At 43.0% G+C, this 23,016-nt stretch overlaps 1 protein-coding gene across 1 annotated transcript in view; it reads left to right on the forward strand.

The window, feature by feature from the left end:
- LOC126203184 (2-oxoglutarate dehydrogenase complex component E1-like) overlaps positions 1-23,016 on the forward strand; it is a 230,750-nt gene that overhangs the window by 85,722 nt on the left and 122,012 nt on the right. Inside the window, exons 4-6 of the mRNA XM_049937426.1 lie at positions 9,717-9,819; positions 14,827-15,082; positions 21,583-21,817. Of these exons, the coding sequence (XP_049793383.1) occupies positions 9,717-9,819; positions 14,827-15,082; positions 21,583-21,817 (594 nt within the window). The remainder of the gene's footprint in view (positions 1-9,716; positions 9,820-14,826; positions 15,083-21,582; positions 21,818-23,016) is intronic.

Below are 23,016 nucleotides of genomic sequence, written 5' to 3' on the forward strand. Positions count from 1 at the left end.
ACCACTGACTTATGATCACTGATACCCTCTTCTACATTCACGGAGTCAAAAAGTTCCGGTCTATTTGTTGCTATGAGGTCTAAAACGTTAGCTTCACGAGTTGGTTCTCTAACTATCTGCTCGAAGTAATTCTCGGACAAGGCAGTCAGGATAATGTCACAAGAGTCTCTGTCCCTGGCTCCAGTTCTGATTGTGTGACTATCCCATTCTATACCTGGTAGATTGAAGTCTCCCCCTATTACAATAGTATGATCACGAAACTTCTTCACGACGTTCTGCAGGTTCTCTCTGAGGCGCTCAACTACTACGGTTGCTGATGCAGGTGGTCTATAGAAGCATCCGACTATCATAATTGACCCACCTTTGATACTTAACTTAACCCAGATTATTTCACATTCGCATTCGCTAATAACTTCACTGGATATTATTGAATTCTTTACTGCTATAAATACTCCTCCACCATTGGCGTTTATCCTATCCTTGCGGTATATATTCCATTCTGTGTCTAGGATTTCGTTACTGTTCACTTCCGGTTTTAACCAACTTTCTGTTCCTAATACTATATGCGCACTATTTCCTTCAATAAGAGATACTAATTCAGGAACCTTTCCCTGGATACTCCTGCAGTTTACCAATATTACGTTAACTTTTCCTGTTTTTGGTCTCTGAGGACGGACGTTCTTTATCAACGATGATAATGTTCTCTCTGGTAAGCCGTCAGGTATTTTATCGTTTCGCCCAAGGGGGGGTCCCTTTAACCTAAAAAACCCCCGTGTGCACGCCACACGTACTCTGCTACCCTAGTAGCTGCTTCCGGTGTGTAGTGCACGCCTGACCTGTCTAGGGGGGCCCTACAGTTCTCCACCCAATAACGGAGGTCGATGAATTTGCAACCATTATAGTCGCAGAGTCGTCTGAGCCTCTGGTTTAGACCCTCCACACGGCTCCAAACCAGAGGACCGCGATCGACTCTGGGCACTATGCTGCAGATATTAAGCTCAGCTTGCACTCCGCGTGCGATGCTGGTTGTCTTCACCAAATCAGCCAGCCGCCGGAAGGAACCAAGGATGGCCTCAGAACCCAAGCGGCAGGCGTCATTCGTTCCGACATGTGCTACTATCTGCAGCCGGTCACACCCAGTGCGTTCAATAGCTGCCGGAAGGGCCTCCTCCACATTACGGACGAGACCCCCCGGCAAGCACACCGAGTGCACACTGGCATTCTTCCCCGACCTACCCGCTATTTTCCTGAGGGGCTCCATAACCCGCCTAACGTTGGAGCTCCCTATAACTAATAGGCCCGCCCTCTGTGACTGTCGGGACCTTGCCGGAGAATCGGCCACTGGCCCAACAGGCGAGGCATCCTGTGGTGGCTCGGAAACGATGTCATCACCACTAGGAAGCACCCCGTACCTGTTGGAAAGGGGTAAGGCAGCTGCCACGCGGCCAGATCCCACCTTCGCCTTTCGGCCAGGCACGCGCGAGCCCACCACTGTCCGCCATTCACCCTGGAGTGATGGCTGACCGGTAAGATGCTCACTGCCGGAAGACGCAGCGACATCAGGGGTTCCATGTGATTCCAAGGCCACCGAAGTAGGCATAGGTCTCACCACAGTTGCCCCAACGCCACTACGAGCCGACGCCTGCGCCTCGAGCTCGATGAGCCTAACAGACAAAGCCTCCACCTGTCCCCGAAGAGTGGCCAATTCTCCTTGCGTCCGCTCACAACAACCACAGTCCCTACACATGACTATGTTTACCCTACTCTATACGGTGACAAATTCCCAAGATAATCTTCTGATGAGCTACTCTGATAATCAAGAAACACTCACTGAAATACGAGACGCGAAAACTACGCTAGGTTTTCCCAGAAAAACTATTTAAAAGCTAAGCGCAGCAAATAAGTACAAAAACGCTTTATACAAACAGTACTCGCTGCTGCTGGTGCTCTCGCTCTGGCTGTCACAAGACAACTGCTGATTCAAGTGACTAGTGGCTAACGGCCGCGAAACAAACAAAAGACATGTGGGGCTTCCGAGGCCACCACCATCATTTCCTTCAGGAATTTTCCAAGTATGTGTGGGTTCTGCCTTGTTGGTCACCTTTATCCAGGAAAACAGGGTGGGTTCTGTCTTGAATGTCGTCTCTTTGCTATTGCCGTTGACCCCATTATGGCCCGACTCCCACTGGATGTCTTCGGCTCCCTTTTTGTTGATGATTTTGCAATCTATTGCAGTTCTCCAGGCTTGTGTCCTTGAGCGGTGCCTTCAGCGATGTCTCGATCATTTTTACTCATGGAGTGTCAACAATGGCCTTCACTTTTCAACTGACAAAACTGTTTGTATGAATTTCTGGTGGCACAATGGGTTTCTTTAATCATCTTTTCATCTTGGGCCTGTTGCTCTTACATCTGCTGAAACTAAAAAAAATGCTTGATAGGAAACTTTCTTGGTCCTCCCACATGCTTACCTGGCAGCCTGCTGTACCCAGTCCCTCAAACTAGACCATGGGTGTTTCGTTTATGACTCTACACATATGTCCATCTTACACCATCTAAATACAGTCTACCATCATGGCATACAATTGGCCACTGGTGTCTTTAAAACACCAGCTTGGTTGAGAGTCTAGGCAGAAGCTGCTGAACTACCACAATCATACTGATGTGATGGTCTCCTCAGCAATTAAGAATGCCATTTGTCTGCTATGCCCAGCCACCAATCCTATGCCTCCTTCTTCAAGTCCCTTCGACCACCAGTATGGGGTGTGTCCCTCTTGTCTGTTACCCCCTGGAGTTTGCTTTTGTCTTTTGCTACAGCAGATTAACTTCACACTACTTGCCACTTTCCCAGTAGGTGTAAACCCTTCACCACCTGGCCTTCGTGTGGTGGCCCGTGTTCAGCTTGTACTTTGCTTGCTTTCTAAGGACACTACTCCAGATTTGATCTATTGCTGTAAGTTTCTCAACCTTCACACAGAATTTCAAGATAGTACTTTTGTGTACACTAATGGTTCTCAGACTGATGATGATATCGATTGTGCCTTCATCATTAGCACTGACCATATTTCATATCGGCTCAGAACACTGCTCAGTATTTACAGCGAAGCTCTTTGCCCTGCATCAGGCCATGCAGTACATCCGACGACACAGGCTTTTCAGTTGTCATCTGCTTTGATTGTCTGTGCCCTCCAGAGCCTTTGTGCGCTGTACACAGTCCATCCCTTACTACAATGGGTCGAAGAAACCTTCCACTTGCTCACTCTTGGGGGGGCCACTGGGTTCCTGGTCACATTGGTCACTGCTGCCAAGGCTGCAGTCCTCCTACCTCAGCCCGCTACTTCTTCCATTCCTTCTGGTGATCTCCATGCTGCCGTTTGTCAGGAGGTGGTGTCACCACTGGCCTTCCTTTCATGAGAACAAGCTCTGGGAAATTAAGCCTCTCCCAGTGGCTTCGCTGACCACCTCCTGACCCTCTCACCATGAGGAGATCGTTTTAGCTAGGTTATGTATTGGGCACCGTCGTTTCAACCATCACCATTTGTTAAGTGTTGATCTCCCACCACTTTGTGCCCCTTGTCATTAACCTTTGACAGTTTGCCAGTGCCTGACCAAATGCCCTTTTTTAACACTTATGTTCTAATGTATGTTTGCTGTCTGAGTTATCGGGCATTTTAGTGAAAGACACGCAGGTTGTCGATTGCGTTTTATTTTTCATCCGTGATAACAATATGGCGAAGGACATTTAAGCTTTATTTCAGGACCTCTGTTGTCTCTATGGTGCAGGCCCTCCATTGTCTCTACAGCATGTTTTGTGGACCTTTCTGAAAGAGGAAGTCCTTGTTTTTAGCTGTCCTTCCTTCCGTTGATTGGGCTTAACATGTAGTCACTTTTAACCACTTTTTTGTCTTAGTGTTCTAAGGTTCTAACATGTGTGTGTATGAAAAAAAAAATTAAAAAAAGGGCCAAGACAAACATGAAGCCAACACCTTTCACAGTAGTACAAGTTTATAGGCCGACTAGATGCACAGATGAGGAGGAGACAGAGAGAATGTATGATGAGGTAAAAGAAATTATTCAAATAGTCAAGCAGATGAAAATTTAATTGTGATGGGTGACTGGAATTATGTAGTAGGAAAAGGAAGAATAGTATGGGAAATGAAATAAAGAGAAAGCCACCTGGTAGAATTCTACACAGAACACAATTTAATTATTGCTGCACTTGGTTTAAGGAACGTCAAGCATGAGATGATACGGACACTTAAATAGAAAATAAAAAAGAGGATTTTTCAAAAAGATACATGAAATGAAGATGCAGAGGAAATCACTAAGAGGAAGGCGAAGGGATGGATGGCTGAAAGGCGTGGAGGAGTGTATTGAAAAAGAGGTGAGGACTGGACCAGAGTGAACACAGAAAAATGGTGGAAAAACAGGACTAGATGGTTAGTCTTATGTTCCAGACAGACTCAACCTGGGCCTGGAAACTGTTCATGATGAATGACAATGGACGGCAATGATGATGACCTGGTTTAGGAAACATGAAAGAAGATTGTATATGGAAGAGACACGGAGACACTGGAAGGTTTCAGACTGATTATATAATAAGGCAGATAGTTGAAAACCATATTTTAAACTATGACATCTTCAGGGGCGAATTTAGACTCTTAGCCATAATGTACTGATTATGAACTGCTGACTGAAACAAAAAATACAAAAATATAGAAAAATAAGGAGATGGGACTTGGATAAATTGAAAGAACCAGATACTCTTGAGAGTTTCAGAGGGAGGATCAGGCGATGTTGGACTACAATGGAGGGAAGGAATACAATAGAAGACATGAAATAAGGAAGGCAGCAGAGCTTCACAGATGGAAGTATAAGGCATAATAGAAATCCTTGTGTAACACAGGAGATCTTGATTTAATTGGCAAAAGAAGAAAATAAGAAGAATATAAAAATGCAGCAAATGTTGCAGGTGAAAGAGAATACAGATGTCTAAGACATGCATTTGACAGGAAGTGCAAAATGGCTAATCAGGAATGGCAAGAGAATAAATGCAAAGTCTATAGAAGCATTTATAACTAGGGGAAAGATAGATACCACCTACAGGAAAATTAGAGAGACCTTCAGTGAAGAGAGATGCAGCTGCATGAATATCAAGACCAGTACTAGCCAAAGAAGGGAAAACAGAAAGGTGGACAGAATTACAGAGGGTTTGTGTAAGAGACAGTGGGATAGGGAAAGAAGGGAAATATAATGTGAGAAGAATTTGACAGAACACTGGAAGACCTGATTGGGAACAAGGTCCCAGGAATTAATGACATTCCCTCAGTTATTGAGACCCTTGGGAGAGCCGGCCATGGCAAAATTATTCCACTGGTGTCAAAGATATATGAAACAGGCAAATAGCATCAGATTTCAAGATGACTGTAGTAATTCCAGTTCCAAAGAAAGCAGTGCTGACAGGTGTGAAAATTACTGAACTATCAGTTAAAAATTAAGTCATGATTTCAAAATATTTACAAAAGAATGGAAAAACTGGTTGAAGTCAACCTTTGGTGGTGGGGGAGTTGAGTTTGGGTTCTAGAGACTGTAGGGATATGTGAGGTAATACAGATCCTAAGACTTATCCTAGAAATCCTAGAAGATAAATTGAAGACAGGCAAACCTCTGTTTACAACATTTGTAGATTCAGACATCACTTTTGACAATATGGACTGGGCTACATCTTAGAAATTCTGAAGGTAGCAGTGATAAAGTAGGTACAAGGAGTGAAAAATTATTTAAAACTTATACAAAACCAGATTGCCATCATAAGAGTTGAATGATATGAAAGAGAAGTCATAGTTGAGAAGGGAGTGAGACAGGATTGTAGCCTATCCATCCTATCATGAAATCTTCCATTGACGAGGCAGTAGAGGGAGCGAAGGAGAAATTTGAAAGCGGAATTAGTTTTGGGAGAAGAAATGAGAACTTTGAGGTTTGCTGATGACATTGTAATTCTGCCAGAGACAGAAAATGAATTGGAAGAATAGTTGAACAGAATGGATAGTGTCTTGAAAAGAGAGTGTAACATATCAACAAAAGTAAAGCAAGGGTAATGGAATATTGTCAAACCTACTAACTGCTGATGATAAATGTTTTATTTACTTGTCTCATTTACCTTTTCTCATGTGTTATTAAGCTTATAAGCCATATCCAGTCTGCTGTTTTGAAGTAGCTTTTCCCAGACAATTTATGAAATTTGAAATAAAGAGTAATTAGTTGCTTATACTTCATGCAGGTTTTGGGGTGATAACTGTGTGTGTGTGTGCTAGGCTAGATTTTCTGTGTGAATAGTTTCTTACCTTTAGTGTAACAGGTAATCTATAAGCAACAATTATACTTCATGATGTTTGTGTTTTGGCTAGAATTCAGTTCAAGCCATAATTGTAGTTGTTTTTCCACATGAAGCAGAGAATTAATACAAGTAAAATGACATGTGGTATACTCTTTATTGTACAGTTGTTATAGGTGTAGTAGTGAACTACTTTTTACATGACTTCAGATGCCACAATAGTTGTAGTGGAAACCTATCTTATGGCTGACTTATTCTCTTTACATCTGTATTGGCAAACTCTAATGATTGTACTAGTGATGTAAAATTAAAAATTTAGAGCCCAAATGGTAATAATACAATGAAAATGTGAGTTTTGGGGAAACTACAGGAAAAGACATTGTATTGAGTGTGAGGAGGAAGTTCAGGTCGCTGGAGCTGCGTTTCGTGGAGCCGGAGGGAGAGCTCGAAGTTTTCCTTGTGTAGGTGAGCGATGTGTTTGAGCTCGACAAGGCACTTATGCATGGTTTCTTGTAATGTCGTTGACAGAGATGAGCATGTACGGATGAGATGAACCCGGATCGATTTGTCACGGGGGTTTGCTCGACGGAGCACAGGGGAAGTGGGTCTTGGACGGGTGATGAAACACGGTGTTTTGCACTAGGTCCGGTGAAAGTTTGTAGTGTTGCAAAAAGTCAATGCCTAGTATAGGTTCATCAATTTCGCACACTAAAAAAGTCCACTCGAGTTTGCAATTTGCGAAGAGTGAGACGACATGGGAAGTTGAACCCGAACATTGTAGTTTAGTTGAATTCATAGCCTGCAGTGAAGTATGATGAGGGAAGATGTTTGACAACGCTAAGGACGTAGGCAGCAGAGAAACATCAGCGCCTGTGTCCACTAGGGAAAGGTATCCCAACGAAATGTCTTTAATGTAAAGTCGTCCGCAATTATCTGGTCGTTCCCAGACAGAATGTAGCACTGGGGGGTGCCTGTCATGTTGTGCGCAGGAGGCATTTGGGAAGTAGCAGGGTGGGCTGCAGTTCCGTGCCGCCTAACCAAACCGTGTGTGGAAGTAACAGTATGGGTGGTGTGGTTGCATTTCCTGCGGAACGTTCATTGCCAGAGGTGGTGGCCGAGGTTCAGTGGCCGCAGCAGGCTCAGTTGCAGGAGGGGGCGTGACCATGGGTAGAGCTGGTGACATGCCAGTAGCTAGTTTACTGCTTCCCGGAGTGAGCGGAACAGTCGGCACAGTGAGGCCCCGGCCGCAGGATGATGAGCCTGAATCTGAGACTTGTCAGGTAGGCAGTGGCTGGCGAAATAGAGCAGTGATGCATCGTGTAGCTTGTCAGCAATTGTCACTGTTTGCTCGACAGCTTCGGGAGACCTCTGAGCCAGAGCAAAGCGGATGTGAGGAGATAGTTTATCTGACCATATGGCGAGGAGAGCTGTGTCATAGAGTAGATCGGCGCTGACCAGGGCATATAGCCGTCTCCAGAGCTGGGAAGGTTTGTCATTGCCTAATTGCTTGACGTGGAGCACTTGCCGTATTGCTGCCTCAGTTGAGTGTGCAAGCCAATGTAGAACTGTCTTTTTGGCTAGAGTGTACCTGGTAGATGAGTTCGGGGCATCGACCAGGTCAGCAATCAAGTCCTGCTGGTCATGCAGATGGGTGATGAGGCACAGAAACCTGGTTGACTCATTGAATTTGTAATGGTCGAACACTTAGTCTGCAATTTTGAACCAGGTTGTAGCTTTGTCAGGATTAAATGGCGGCAGTGTCGGTGAGCATTTTAGAACGTTCGGAAGAACAGGATGAGTTGAGTTCGTCGGGGCACTGCCTGAAACGAGCTGTTGTTGCTGCAGTATTCCAGGAGAGTGTGCCTCCAGGGGATGTGGCAACGACGGCTGTTCGGGTGGCAACGTGAAGGTGACATGTTGTGGTTGAGCACAATCCGTCGCGACGCAGAAGGCCGACACGGGTGAGACACCGTAATGTGTCAATTGTGGTTGCGGAAGCTCCACATGTTGCAGGTGTGTTCAGATTGATGCGTCACGGAAGACCGACGCGGATGAGGCACTGAGATGTGCCAAGAACGGTAGCGGAAGCTCGACTGGAGCTGGCGTGGGGGCGACAGGTGAGAAAAAGTTCGAAGTTTGAGAATGCGTGTTAGTCTGCAGAAAGCTCGATGTATGATCAGAGCCAGGGCCACCTGTATTGCAGGGAGGCTGCAGAGGTGCGGGTTGTCCAGAAGCACAGTGTGGGAAATGATGTCGAACGTGGGGCGGAATGTGTGAATGTTCTCTGTTCATAGTCACTCCACTCAAAACGGTGTGCAGATAAGGTGAATGTCGTGGCAAAAAACACTGAGGCATAGCAGTGGGACAGAGGTGGAGGTCAGGCACAGATAACAAGTTATTGTTCGTGTTGCAGGCCGAGGTATCGAAGTAGGAAGGCATGTGCTAATGCTGAACCGAGGAAAGTGACGGCATGGCCGGACGCTGAGGAGGTTGACCTGTGAACGAAGCAGTTCTGGCCATGTGGCAGGTAACCGCGAGGCATGGCATGGATTGCGGCATAGCAAATCATTGTCCTGGTGGTGGTATGTTGTCCAATGAAGCATTTGCAGAAATCGGCATTGGTCCCACACTGCACAGAGATCCATAAGAGGTAACTGCACAGTCGATGAGGGAGGGCACATGTGGTGGGAACAAAGGCGTTTGATAGCCGGAGTCATGCACACTCCTAACCTCACTAATTGTTGCAGGCTCGAAAACGTCCGGTGAAATCGGCGTAATCGTAGAGTGAGAGGCATTGTGTTGCAGTCCTGACAGGTGTACATTGCCTGCAACACGATGCATGTCGATCACAAAATCCGGCATTAGGCGCTGGGCCGAAGTCATTATTTGAGTGCTGTGTCGATGTAATACATGCGAAAATAACTGCCGCGGAGGTTGCGGACACTGTAAAATGGGGGAAAACGGAAGACATTACAACTTGGGGTCACCAGTGAGGAGGAAGTTCAGGTCGGTTACACCAAACAACACTCCCATTTTGCAGTAGTTCATTTATTCACCTAAACACATCAAAGGCTTATAGAGAACTGACATGGGGGAACTGCACAAAGATAATGTTTAGATCATTTTTGTAGCTTTTCATGCGTTGCGTTTGTTAGGGTTGACATTTTGTTAAAGATTGCTATATTCATTTAATTTTTTCAAGTATTTACAATTATTTGTTGTTTATAAGATCTGAAAATTCTAAGTGCTGATTTTTAAGCATTAGGACTGAAGTATGTGGTCATTCTCAAAACTTCTTACTAGATGGGGTGATTTGATGGCCAATTTTAAGTATTTGACAAGTAATGTCTTCAGTGGTTTGCTGCCCTGCACATTGTGTTACCAGATTCGAGGTCATCACATCGCCAAGCTGGATCCCCTGGAAATCTCAAGTGCAGACCTGGATGACAAAACTCCTCCAGAATTGCTGTACAGCCACTACAGTTTTGGTAAGATAATGGAATGTTATGGAGTTTAGGATTTTGCTTCAGCAAAGTATTGTTCTCTAATATATATTTGTATTTTATTGTAATTGCTAACATTCTTCCAGAAAAATAGGCTATTGTACATTTGAATTAAGCCTATATTAGCTACGTTTTGACTGTATTTCTTTCTTTCCTCTAGCAGACATACTCCCTATCTTCTATGAGGGTTGACTGAAAAGTAATGCCTCCACCTCTGCAACTCTTCAACAGTTGGCAGCATTGGTATGCTGCAGTACTGGCTTGTTTTGTAGCCTCTTCTCTATAGCTCCAGTTTTCGGGAAGCTTTAGCATTGAACGGTTCTGTTATTGCAGTGTAAAGTATGGAACCCTGCGCAGACCGTCAATCAACTTGCACTCATTGAATTCTTGACAGCAGAAGGTGTCACCCCAAAGGAGATTCATCAGAGAAAGAAAGCAGTTTATGGTGATTGTGTTGATGTGAGTACTGTGTGTTTAAAGATGCAGTTTAAAGATGTTGAGGTGGGAACATCTGACCCGTGTGACAGACAAAGACTTGGACGTCGTGTGACAGCAACCACTGAGTTTCACAAGCAAAATGTTGACAGATTGATTCAGGATGATTTTCGTATCACTCAGAAAGAAACTGCAAGCACAATCGGCATTTCACAAGAATGTGTGTGTCACATTATTGCTTTGCTTGGCTGTCGGAAGATCTGTGCATGATGGATACCCCGGATGCTAACTCCTGGAATTATGACCCGGAGACGAAACGTCAGTCTATGGAATATCGACACAGACTCGCCCCAGAAAAAGGAATTCAAGACACAGCCCTCAGCTGGAAAAGTAATGGTCACAGTATTCTTGGATGCAGATGGTGTTATCCATGTTGATTTCCTTGATTGTGGAACAACAATAAATTCAGTGTGTTATATCACAATGCTGCGAACTCTAAAACAACGACTAACAAGGGTCTGAAAGGAAAAGGGAAATGTTTTCCTGCAGCATGACAATGTCAAACCACACACTTCATGTGTCACCACAGCAGAACTTCAGAGACTGAATCTCACCACTGTACAGCATCCTCCATACAGTACAGATTTAGCACCGTCTGACTTTCATCTGTTCCCGATAATGAAAGACGGTCTACAGGGACATCATTATGCTTCTGATGATGACGTTGAGGGAACTGTGAGACTGTGGTCACAGAAACAGTGTGTTGACTTCTTCTGTGACAGATTCAGAAAACACGTTCATCATTGGCAGAAATGTATCCAATTTGCTGGTGATTATGTGGAAAAGTGAATATTGGTAACTAAAGATCACATTCTAAGTAATTATTTCTGCATTTGATTTATTAAAATGTTCCCACGCAAACCCAATTACTGAAGGTGGAGGCATTACCTTTCATTCAACCCTCATAGGTTATTGTTTCATTCTGAATCCATGGTATTAGTGTACAATCCGAGTTGTAGGATACAACTTGCTGTAGGTCCTTTGGGCATTTTTAAAAATGTTTCATTTTTTCTGTGGAGTTGTGGAGCTTGTGAGGGCCTTTAATTGATTAGTTTGTTCCACATATATGTCCTTAGGAAATAGATCTTCTGTTTCAAACTGGTGATATTCTTGAATTTGTTTCTGTACAGGTATTTATTACATTGTAGGCACTCTTGTCCGTAAACCATTGTGTTGCACAAACTTTTTCTCAATGTTATGCACTCCCATTTAATCAACTGTCTTGACTGGCCACTTTGTTCCATAGCCAAGATCTGTGAGCCATATAAAAGAGGACAAGCTAATGCATTGTTTGGGCAACAAATAAATTCACTCAAATTCCTGCCAACAACCGTTCAAAGGCTTCAGTACAAATAACAGATTTACTTCCCAGTACATTATAATCTACTGAGTAGCTGTAATCTAAGTTTAATGCCTTAACAATAGTGAAAAGAGGTTCTCTAAATACTGTTTGTTAGATGGTTGAACTATGTAGAAGAAATAGTTAATTCTGTGGGGAGAGTTTTGCTCACATAATGAATGTTAGCTGCACTGAAATCGTACTTCATCAACTGATGGACTCAGTGACATTTTATTTCATGCTGCAAGGCATTTACTTATACGAGTGGTTCACCACTACATTCTGCTGATGTGTTAGACAGAGCACCATTTCATGGGCAGTGTATGATGGAGACAGTTCTGAATAGAATTCAGACATATTTTTCAGTAGAGCACGCATATATGAAGCAAATCTCGCAAGTTTTTTTGATTAATTAAAATAATTCTTACAGCCTTTAATCACATGTTTGTGAAATGAGGACTGTTTCCTGGAAATCAGTAACATTATTTTATGCAAGTTGAAAGGTTCACTTTGATTGTGTTAGACTTTTTGATTTTTTGTGTTATTGCATATCTTGATGATAAGGCAAATTGTGGCCCTTACCCTATTTTAGATACGTACATAAATAGTATGAATCAAACAATGAAAAATCCAGGATGGACTGTAACAATATTATGAGAAGGAAAGTTGCTACTCACCATATAGCAGCAATGCCGAGTCACAGATAGGCACAACAAAAATATTTTCATACTTAAAGCTTTTGGCCAATGAGCTTTGTCAACAGTAAAAACACACACACACACACACACACACACACACACACACAGAACTCTCACAACCGACTGCATTCTCAGGCGACTGAAACCACACTGCAAGCAACAGCACCAGTGCATGATGGAGTGGCAACTTGGTGGGGGAAAGGAGAGAAATAAATATTTTTATTAATTTTTTTATTTATTTCTCTCCATTTCTCTCCTTTTCTGCTACTTCTCTCCTCACCCCCCCCCCCGCCCCCCCCACTCACCACATCTCCCCTGCCTGCTGCCCAACCTGCAGCACTTCACTGTCAGCCATCCTCACCATACTACCCCTGCCCCAGCCTCCTCCTTTCCCTCACCCCAGTCGCCACTTTTGTCATGCACTGGTACTGCTGCTCGCAGTGTGGTTTCAGTTGCCTGAGACAGCAGTCGTGTGTGTGAGTTGCGTTTGCGTTTACGTTTGTGCATGCGCGTGCGTGCGTGCGTGCGTGTGTGTGTGTGTGTGTGTGTGTGTGTGTGAAAATCTTTTAGTTGTGACTATCTGCAACTTGGCATCTCTGCTATATGGTGAGTAATAGTATGAATCACATTTAGATGTAGGCATGTAATATACTGTAAGATTATTATGTGGGTTTATACCAATTTCTGTTTTTATTATATCTGTACAAATTTGTATTAAAGGGATTTATTGTATTTTAAAAATGTTATATAGCTTTGCATAAGCCATATTAATGACTTCAGTGTAGGACACTAATAAATTGGACATCATCTATTTATCACTAATTAATGTTGAAAGCAATTGATACCTTATGAAAACAGTCATATTTTGCTGTAGCCCATGGGGAACCCATATGTAGTACATTAAATTGTGGTTCAAAACTGTCATAATTACCTCAATTTAAATCTCTCCCTCCCTCCCCCCCCCCTCTCTCTCTCTCCTGCTCCCCCCCCCCTCTCTCTCTCTCTCTCTCTCTCTCTCTCTCTCTCTCTCTCTCTCTCTCTCCTGCCCTCTCCTGCTCTCTCTCCTTCTCTCTCTCTCTCTCTCTCTCTCCTGCCCTCTCCTGCTCTCTCTCTCTCTCTCTCCTGCCCCCCCTCTCTCCTGCCCCCCCTCTCTCCTGCCCCCCTCTCTCCTGCCCCCCTCTCTCCTGCCCCCCCTCTCTCTCTCCTGCCCCCCTCTCTCTCTCCTGCCCCCCCTCTCTCTCTCCTGCCCCCCCCTCTCTCTCTCCTGCCCCCCCTCTCTCTCTCCTGCCCCCCCTCTCTCTCTCCTGCCCCCCCCTCTCTCTCTCCTGCCCCCCCCTCTCTCTCCTGCCCCCCCCCTCTCTCTCTCTCTCCTGCCCCCCCCTCTCTCTCTCTCTCTCCTGCCCCCCCTCTCTCCAGCCCCTCCCCCCTCTCTCTCTCGTGCCCCCCCTCTCTCTCTCGTGCCCCCCCTCTCTCTCTCGTGCCCCCCTCTCTCTCCTGCCCCTCCCTCTCTCTCCTGCCCCCCCCCCTCTCTCTCTTTCGTGCCCCCCTTTCTCTCTCTCTCTCTCTCTCTCTCGTGCCCCCCCTTTCTCTCTCTCTCTCCTCTGCCCCCCCCCTGTCTCTCTCGTGCCCCCCTTCTCTCTCTCCTCTGCCCCCCTCTCTCTCTCTCCTCTGCCCCCCCTCTCTCTCCTCTGCCCCCCCCCTCTCTCTCCTCTGCCCCTTCTAGGCACTACAGTCTGGAGCCGAACGACCACTACGGTCTCAGGTTCGAACCCTGCCTTGGGCATGGATGTGTGTGATGTCCTTAGGTTAGTTAGGTTTAATTAGTTCTAAGTTCTAGGCGAATGATGACCTCAGATGTTAAGTCCCATAGTGCTCAGAGCCATTTGAGCCATCAATTAAGAATGACTCCTCCGTACATCATTTCCTTCTATCACTACACGTCTTGCCTGTAGCAATTTTCTCAGTAACTAGATAATTTAAATACATACTTGTGCAGTACTGTTATAAAATCTTGATGGAATCATTGGTGTTCAGTTACTTTTAATATGTGTGAAAGTAGCTCAGAAATGTAGCATGAAGTTTATTATGGAACTGGCATGGCTTGGGTTTGCAAACACATGGATGATATCTTGTTATAAGTTTCAGACTTTATCTTGCTGTTGGATATGGTACAGTTCTGCTTCAAAATACCCTTTTCAGTACATAAAAGCAACATTTTATTTAGTTGTTTAATTAGACTTTTTTAACCATCAAATAACAGTTGCTACATCTTGTGATAAGTGTAAAACAGATAAAAAAAAGTCGTATGAGAGCCATGAAATATGATGGTGAGGTTTAAAGTGGTGAACATTAAATATGTGATAATGAACACTGTGAATATTAAATTTAAGTGTAGTCTCAAGATAACACTGAATTTGTTTCTTTGTAACACCAATCATCAAAGTGACTGATTTTCTGCAGAGGAGACTGACATGGACCGCATTTTCAAGTTGCCAGCAACTACATTCATAGGTGGCAAGGAGAATGCTCTTCCTTTGCGGGAAATTCTGAGGAGACTTGAAAACACTTACTGCCACCACATAGGTGCGGAATTCATGTTCATAAATTCCTTGGAGCAGTGCAACTGGATACGTCAAAAATTGGAAACACCTGGAGTGATGGAAATAACAAATGATGAAAAGAGGCTTATACTTGCAAGACTGACACGAGCAACTGGGTTAGTGAACAGTTTACTTTTTTTTTATCTTTTTTATAGAAATAGAAACTTTCATGTACAAACTGGCAATTCACATATTAAAACTGAAATGTTGTGCAATGGAAAGGTCACTCTTAACTGAAGAAGGGAATACTATAGCAACAGAAAGAGGAGGAGGAGGAGGGGCAACAGTGGCAACAGCAGCAGCTGCTGTTGCAGGATCTGAAACAGGACAGTGTTTAGTCGTGTTGATTCACATGAGTTGAGTGCTCATTGGTAGTTCAATCCCACATGATGTATTGGGGATAATACCTGTCTATCCATATTTACACGCATTCTCTGCAGGCCGTTGGACAATACATGACTGAATCGTATGAGTATTACAGATTTCCTTTCGTATTCCACTTTCATACTGAGCAAGGGAAAAGGCCATTTATATACATCTGTATGTTCCTTAAGGTCTCCTATTTATTCTCTTTAGCCCTACACAAGATATCTGATGGTTGCAGAAAAATGGTTGCTCAGTCTTCTTCGAAAACAGATGCTCCAAATTTACCAACAAGGTTTCACATAAACTGACATCTTTCTTCCAAGATGTACTACAGAGATCAAAGGTAGGACTGAGCAGTTGGCATCTAAGGAGGGTAGCTTTTATGAATGATAGGCAATGATTTAGGTAAAAGCTCACTATAATTCAGTACTTGGGTACGAAGGATGTGCTCGAAGAAGGTGAACAGACTACCATCAGCTTGGGTTGTAGCAGAATTTTAGGAGCAGAAGAATGTTGCATGTTGTCATGACAGAGTCTAGAGGCAGAAAGAGAGTTAAGACTTGAATCTGTGCTCTGCTCGCGTCCTCTTGAGTGACACCATCCCGTAAATAGACACAACTTCTAACATGAGAGAAGGAAAAAAATTTTACATTTCAATGTCAGTAATAAATAGTTACCAACCCCTCCAAGTGGGTGGATGCCTGTACAGTCATTAATTTCACAGGTCTGGTGGCTCACAGTGTCTGCAAAAGAACACCAGACACTTGCTCGGAAAGGTGAATTGCCCTGATAGAGGACTTCAAGCTATGGGGGGTGCACCATATAGTGAGAGAGTTTATTTTGGAAATGACATTATTTCATCAGCAATTAACATTTCAGTTTTGACTTTTAACTTTTAAATTACAGTTAATAGACTTATGTATTATACTGGCTACTCCTAGCAGTACTGATCCAATAAATTTTTAGTTTTGCTCTCTAGCTGTGGTTGTAGATTATCCCTTGAAATTAAAACATCTTCTCTCCTGTTGCTGTACCAGTGTTCCGTGACAATTTTCAGCCAAGGCTCTCAAAATATGTAGTTAAATTGTATAACACAAAACTGCAAACCAAGTGACAGACATGAAATGAATGTCAGCTTCAGTTATCACTCGCAACACTTTGTATAGAAAACATACAATCTCAAAAGCTCACACAGTAAACGCTAGAATAATGTCCTAGGCTACCTGGGCAGCAACGTAGTGCTGTACCTATTAGTGAGTAGGGGAATTCACGTTGTAATTGGCACTTAGTAGTCTACAATCACTAAACAGAGAAGGAAATAGAAGTTTTTGTCTGCAGACATACCACTCAATTACCAAATTTATCAGGAAACATTCCTATTGTACACAATAAACATTAATAAACAAATAGACAATTTAATCTTATGTCTAAATGTGATGTTACGTGTCCTTTTCAGATGGTTTTTATTCATAAGTACTGGCCAGTGGGAGTTAAAGTAAAACAGTGGAGAAAGTTAACTATTGTGTAAGTAAGAACAGAAGAAGACTGAGACAGTTCATTCAATTTTGACAACAGTATATTTACAACAGAAGAACGCAACTTAAAAAGTTTTTGTACAATCTATCATGTTGTACCTTTAGAGGAAGTGCAAAATACCATCGAGGTTATGGAATCTTAGTAATACCTATTCATATGATGCATAAGTATGCAAGATCTGTTGGATGATGGTGTTTGGTTTGTGGGGTAATCATCTGCATGGTTACCAGCATCTGTACAAAGTCCCAGTTTTTCTACAGTCCAATTTTTACACAATGCAAATTAGCCATGGTCACAGATGATGATGATGATGAAAACACAAACACCCAGGCCCCGGGCAGAGAAAAATCCACAACCTGGCCGGGAATCGAGCCTGAGACCCTATGATCCAGAGGCAGCTATGCTAGCCGCTAGACCATGATCTGCGGATGCAAGATCTGTTAATTGCACTGTACACACAAGCTTTCAATTCCAGTTACCTCTTTTTGCAAGAGGTCACAAGCAAAACTGTGCTTGATAGGCAATTATTATTTTTCAATTTTTTTAAAGAATCTGTACTACTAACAAAGCTGAAGTTTCTGTAAGCCTGTAGTCACAGCTTCACTCACAATAACTATACCAAAAGCAAAGTAGGAGAGGAGAAGCAGAGCTAGGCAGCATTCGGTTAGTATAGCTCCGGTAATACCTTCCATTAACATGAGTAACAGCACAACCTAAGTTAATTTGTCGCTCCTCGTGGCTATAAACAGATTGATTGATTTTGATTGTGATGGATGAGTATCAGTGACATTAATGGCACCATCCAGTTACCATGGTGATGCATTTCAAAGGGGGTCTGGCAGGGACAAAAAATGAATTTAAAACTAAACAATGGAATGTCCAGGTGGGAATATCAACAATATTGTAAAAAGGATAGAGTGCTACTCATTGTAAACATGACATGTTGAGTAGTGGCCAGGCACAACTAAAAGACTATTACACATGAGCTTTCAGCTGAAATCTTCTGCAGGAAGCAACAAAACGTACACATTCACACAAGCAAACAGAGCTCATGCACACGAATGCAGTCATTGACTGCTCCAACCAGAATGCAACTGTGTCACGTTAAATGGGAGCAGCAATTCGGAGTGGGTCAGAAAAAGGGGGGGGGGGGATAACAGAATAGGGGGAGGGGGGGGAGTCAGCATTGCTTGGCAGAGAGTGCAGCTACTAGATGGTGGCAGGATAAGGCTGCCAGATGTAGCGTTGGGAGACTGGGGGGGGGGGGGGGGAGAAGGGAGGGGGCAAAGAGTGCAAAAGGGGTAAAGCCTGGTGGATGCATTGGCACGGAACAGCATGTAGTGATGGTGAGGGAATGTGAATTGGGAGGAGATGATAGGACAGAGGGATGGAAACTGTGGGATGGAGAATGTGGAGACAGTTGGTTACTCTTTGAAATCCAGGAGAGTATCATATTGCCGGCAGTCTGCAACCTGATATTGAGCTTCTTGCAGCTCCCACAATAAGCATCTCATCTGCTTGCATCATAAGGACCTTTTGGCTCAACGCATGTGTGTTATGATGCATATCATAATCATACTCACACATCTATGACATCAAATATCTGTTTGGGTCCTTCAGATTTAACAGCCACAGAAGGGATGCACAGTCTGTAGCAACTTATTTTCCTGAATACCAATTGCTTTGAAATAATTTATCCCAAACACGAGGGCTAATAATTCCACCTCCATTGTGCTGTAATTAATGTCTGCTGTATTAAGTTGGTGAGATGTGTAACCAGTGTGTTTCTCTTCTGTACCCTGTTCCTGACTTAGAACACATCCCACAGCAAAGTTGGATGCATCACAAGATAATATGAATGGCTTTTCAAAATCTGGGTATATTAGCAGGGGAGAACTTGTGGAAACCTCTTTAATCTGCCATGTAGCTATCTCATACTTTATAGTATATTAAAGACATTCTTCTTTTCCTCTCCCCCCCCCCCTCCTCCCCCCAAATTTAGTCAGAGGTTTAGTCACTGTAGTGTAATCCTCGACAGAGCAATAGTAATTAATAATTTACAATCTACTAAGAAAGCTCTGCAATTCCTTCAGGTTAGTGCAGAAAAATTGTCTACCACTTTGGTAAGTGACAGGTCTGGTGTGGTGTCACCGCCAGACACCACACTTGCTAGGTGGTAGTCTTTAAATCGGTATATGTCGGACCCGCGTGTCGCCATTATCAGTGAATTGGATTAGATTAGATTAGATTAGATTAATACTAGTTCCATGGATCATGAATACGATATTTCGTAATGATGTGGAACGAGTCAAATTTTCCAATACATGACATAATTAGGTTAATTTAACAACATACTTAAGTTAATATAACAACTTTATTTTTTGTGTTAAAGCAGACCGAGCGCTGCCACACGGCAGGTCTAGTATAGAGAGATTTCCTAGCACTCGTCCCAGTTGTACAGCCGACTTTGCTAGCGATGGTTCACTGTCTATATACGCTCTCATTTGCTGAGACGACAGTTTAGCATTGCCTTCAGCTAGGTCATTTGCTACGACCTAGCAAGGCGCCATATTCTTCAAGAATGTATTCTGAACTGATAATATTGTGAATCATGTACCATCAAGAGTGACGTTCATCATTAATGGATTAAAGTTAAGTATCAAACTAATTACGTCCGCTTTCTGAATTCTAATTTCTTGTCATGTTCCAGACCTCACGTCAGTATAGTTCTTCCCTCCTCACTCCAGCCTGCATGAGCTAAAACGCACGCATTTCAGCCTCCTCTAGTAACACGGTGTTGGCACTTCTGCCAACACAACATCTGGTTTTACCGCAACTGAGCTAATAACATGACCTAGGTACTGATCTGTGATTGAGCAAAAGAACATTTTTCCAACTTCAGACTCAAATGTGCCCCTTGTAATTGTAACAACACACTTCTTAGCTGTTCAGTGTGTTCTTAGATTGTATATGAGAGTCAATAATATTGTATAAATAAACCAAAAACATAGCTAGTTTCAATCCTGTTAACAAATCTTCAAACTGCTGAAATGTATCGGGCACATTCTTTAAGCCAAAAGGCGTACTAAAGAAAGCAGTTTTCGGTCTGTCTTGGGGCACAATAAGAATCTGATGCTAGCCTGATTTCGTATCCAGAGTAGTAAAATACGAGGGTTGACATTTTTTGCAGATACAATCGTGGTTGGAAAATTTGATGGACAGATGAAAGGCCGAGGTGGGAACTTAATGTGTGGAAAGTGAAGAACATGTAAACGTTGTGCCTCACATACGTATTACAGTAGTGTACAGGATGTTAATGGTTTCATGGTGCAAAATGATTATAGCACAGCACACATTCAGTTGACTGGATTTAAAGGTCATAAAAGTAGTGTCCTGCAACGTCCACCACATGCTGCCAACAAGGGGGAGGTGCTGAATACCATCTGCGTCTACATTTCTGCAGCATGTCTGAATTGGGTCATATGTTGTCCTACAGCATTTTCAGTGTCCTCTCATGTTGCAGTCCGCCTGACAGGTAATGGTTCATATATAAGTCATTTAAGACAAGCCACAAGGTGAAAGGTCAGGAGAGTATGACAGGTGCTCCAATTCTTCCCATCGACAGAATCACAGTTGACGCTGCACACTCTCTGCTTTCTGTGGTTTCGCATTGTCCATAAGATCTGGATGTTTCTCCTGAGTGCCTCATCATACCTGTTACACCACAAAGTTCCTGTAGTACTTTGCACTCACTGTTCTGCCATGTGGAGCAAAGTGACACACAATGACTCTCCTGGCATCAAGTGTTGCGATCATCATCAATTTAACATGGCAAGGATTCTGACAGAACTTCTGTCATCTTGATGATTCAACATGTTGTCACTCTGTGGACTGATGTTTGAGTTCTGGCTCGTATGCCCTGCCCCAACATCGATGGCTATTATTCGTGACAAGGAATGGTCACCATCCAGTTGCAGCTTGTGAGGTGGTTGGAGCATATTGTGTATTGCATTCACTATTGGACTTATGTCAGTTCATACCCACCACAATGTAATTTTGCACAGTTGAAGCTCTGTCCACAATATCCCATGGATGGTGCCTTTCTCAATACTACTTGCCCTCTCTAACGCCATTGGAATCCATCATTTGTCTTCCTCCAGGAGCTGCTCTATGACAGCATGTATCACTTCAGTCATCCCAACTATGGCTGATCAGTGATTACCACACGTCCTTACTGAAACTTTTTGTACCCAGCATACCACTGTATGGTATGGAAAGACATTATTCCCAAGGGCCTTCCACCTAGTCACTGTGACAGTCTCTCGCATTTCTTCATCAGCAAATGGCTATCTTTCTCTATGCACACTGCTCAAGGCAGGCTACTTCCATTTCTCATGACACACACCCTACGACGGATTTTGCAGTGCACTTTGTGCTACTGTCCGCAATCACAGAGCCACCTGTTGTGAATACATAAATATGCCTGCATAGCTTCCATGCAACAAATACCAGTTTGTGATCCATTCACTAATTAACAAGGCAAAAAAAGATGCAATGACTTTCCTGCAAACCTCGTATTTCCAGTTCCTTGACCTATCCAGGATTTCATTTATATGAGCTGTGTTTTTAAATATAATCTGTAAGTCATAATTTTGTTTTTAAAAGAATTATTTGGAGGAAATTAAATCATTGCCATTTTATGTTTTTATCTCAGACTTGAAGCATTTCTGGCAAAAAAATGGTCAAGTGAAAAACGATTTGGTTTGGAGGGTTGTGAAATCTTGGTACCAGCCATGAAGCAGATTATTGATCACTCAACAGAGTATGGTATAGAATCTGTTGTAATGGGCATGTCTCACAGAGGTCGTCTGAATGTTTTGGCCAATGTTTGTCGGAAGCCACTGGAACATATTTTTACCCAGTTTGCTGCTTTGGAATCTGAAGATGAAGTAAGTAATTATTATTTCATATTTTCTTGGAATTGGATAATGTATTTTAAAGTATGGCTAGCCAGTCTTTTGTCCACCAATTGTGGTGTAAATCAGTTGTTGCTGTGTTTATAAAAGCAGCTCAAATTAATATACCATAAAGTACCGTATTTACTCGAATCTAAGCCGCACTTTTTTCCGGTTTTTCTAATCCAAAAAACTGCCTGCGGCTTAGAATCGAGTGCAAAGTAAGCGGAAGTTCTGAAAAATGTTGGTAGGTGCCGCCACAACTAACTTCTGCTGTCGAATATATGTAGCGCTACACAGGCATGTTTTGCAGGCACAAATACTGGCCCCAAAACCTCTGCGTCAGTAAATAAATTTAAAAAAAAGGTGTAAGACGAGCTTTTTTCTCCGCCCCGAGTTTCGACCACTGCATTTTCATACATTATCCAACAAAGTAAATACAAATTCCATGTTGTTCATCTTTGAATGTAGCAGCATTTCAATGTACTACGAAAATCCAACTGGCTAGACTATTTGGGATGATTGTCAATATGGCCAACTCTACGTTCTGAATTTTTTCCTACCTGTGAGAAGAGATGGTTGCTAATAGGAACTTTTATGAATTGCGAACCACATGCAGAATTCTCGTCAACATAAGAATAATACGAATATAAACATTTTGCCGTGTATTCTTTCGTGTTTGCTGCTATCTCATTTAAATCCTGTCTGCCTAATAACCTACGAAACTAGTGTGAGACAGCAGCAAATGCGGAAGAATATACATATCATGTCATGTTTATATTCGTATTATTCTTATGCCTAATATTGATACAATCAGAAATGAAGCACGGCAATTGATTAGATTTTTAAATCTAAGATGACTCTAATTTCTGTGCAGAATGTAATGTAGAAAAGAGGCGTCTGCAAAGATTTTCGAACGGAGAAAAATTTTCGCTAAACTCTCGTTCAGAACATCTATCAAACACAGTCTATTATTTGGTTCTTGTTGATCATTATCAAAGAAAGCAGCAGTGTAAGTAACAACAAATAGCAGTCTGTTGCCATTGTTTCGCTAATGAGACAATTCCTTTCTTTTTTTTTATTGCAAGTGGCAGTAGCGTGCACAAAAGCAAGCCATGCCGCTAGTGGCGACAGGTCGTAAACACTTATTATCAGAATGCGACGAACAATGCATGACACAGTACAATAATGCA

Source organism: Schistocerca nitens, chromosome 9, assembly GCF_023898315.1.
Source record: "Schistocerca nitens isolate TAMUIC-IGC-003100 chromosome 9, iqSchNite1.1, whole genome shotgun sequence".
NCBI classification, from domain to species: Eukaryota; Metazoa; Arthropoda; class Insecta; order Orthoptera; family Acrididae; genus Schistocerca; species Schistocerca nitens.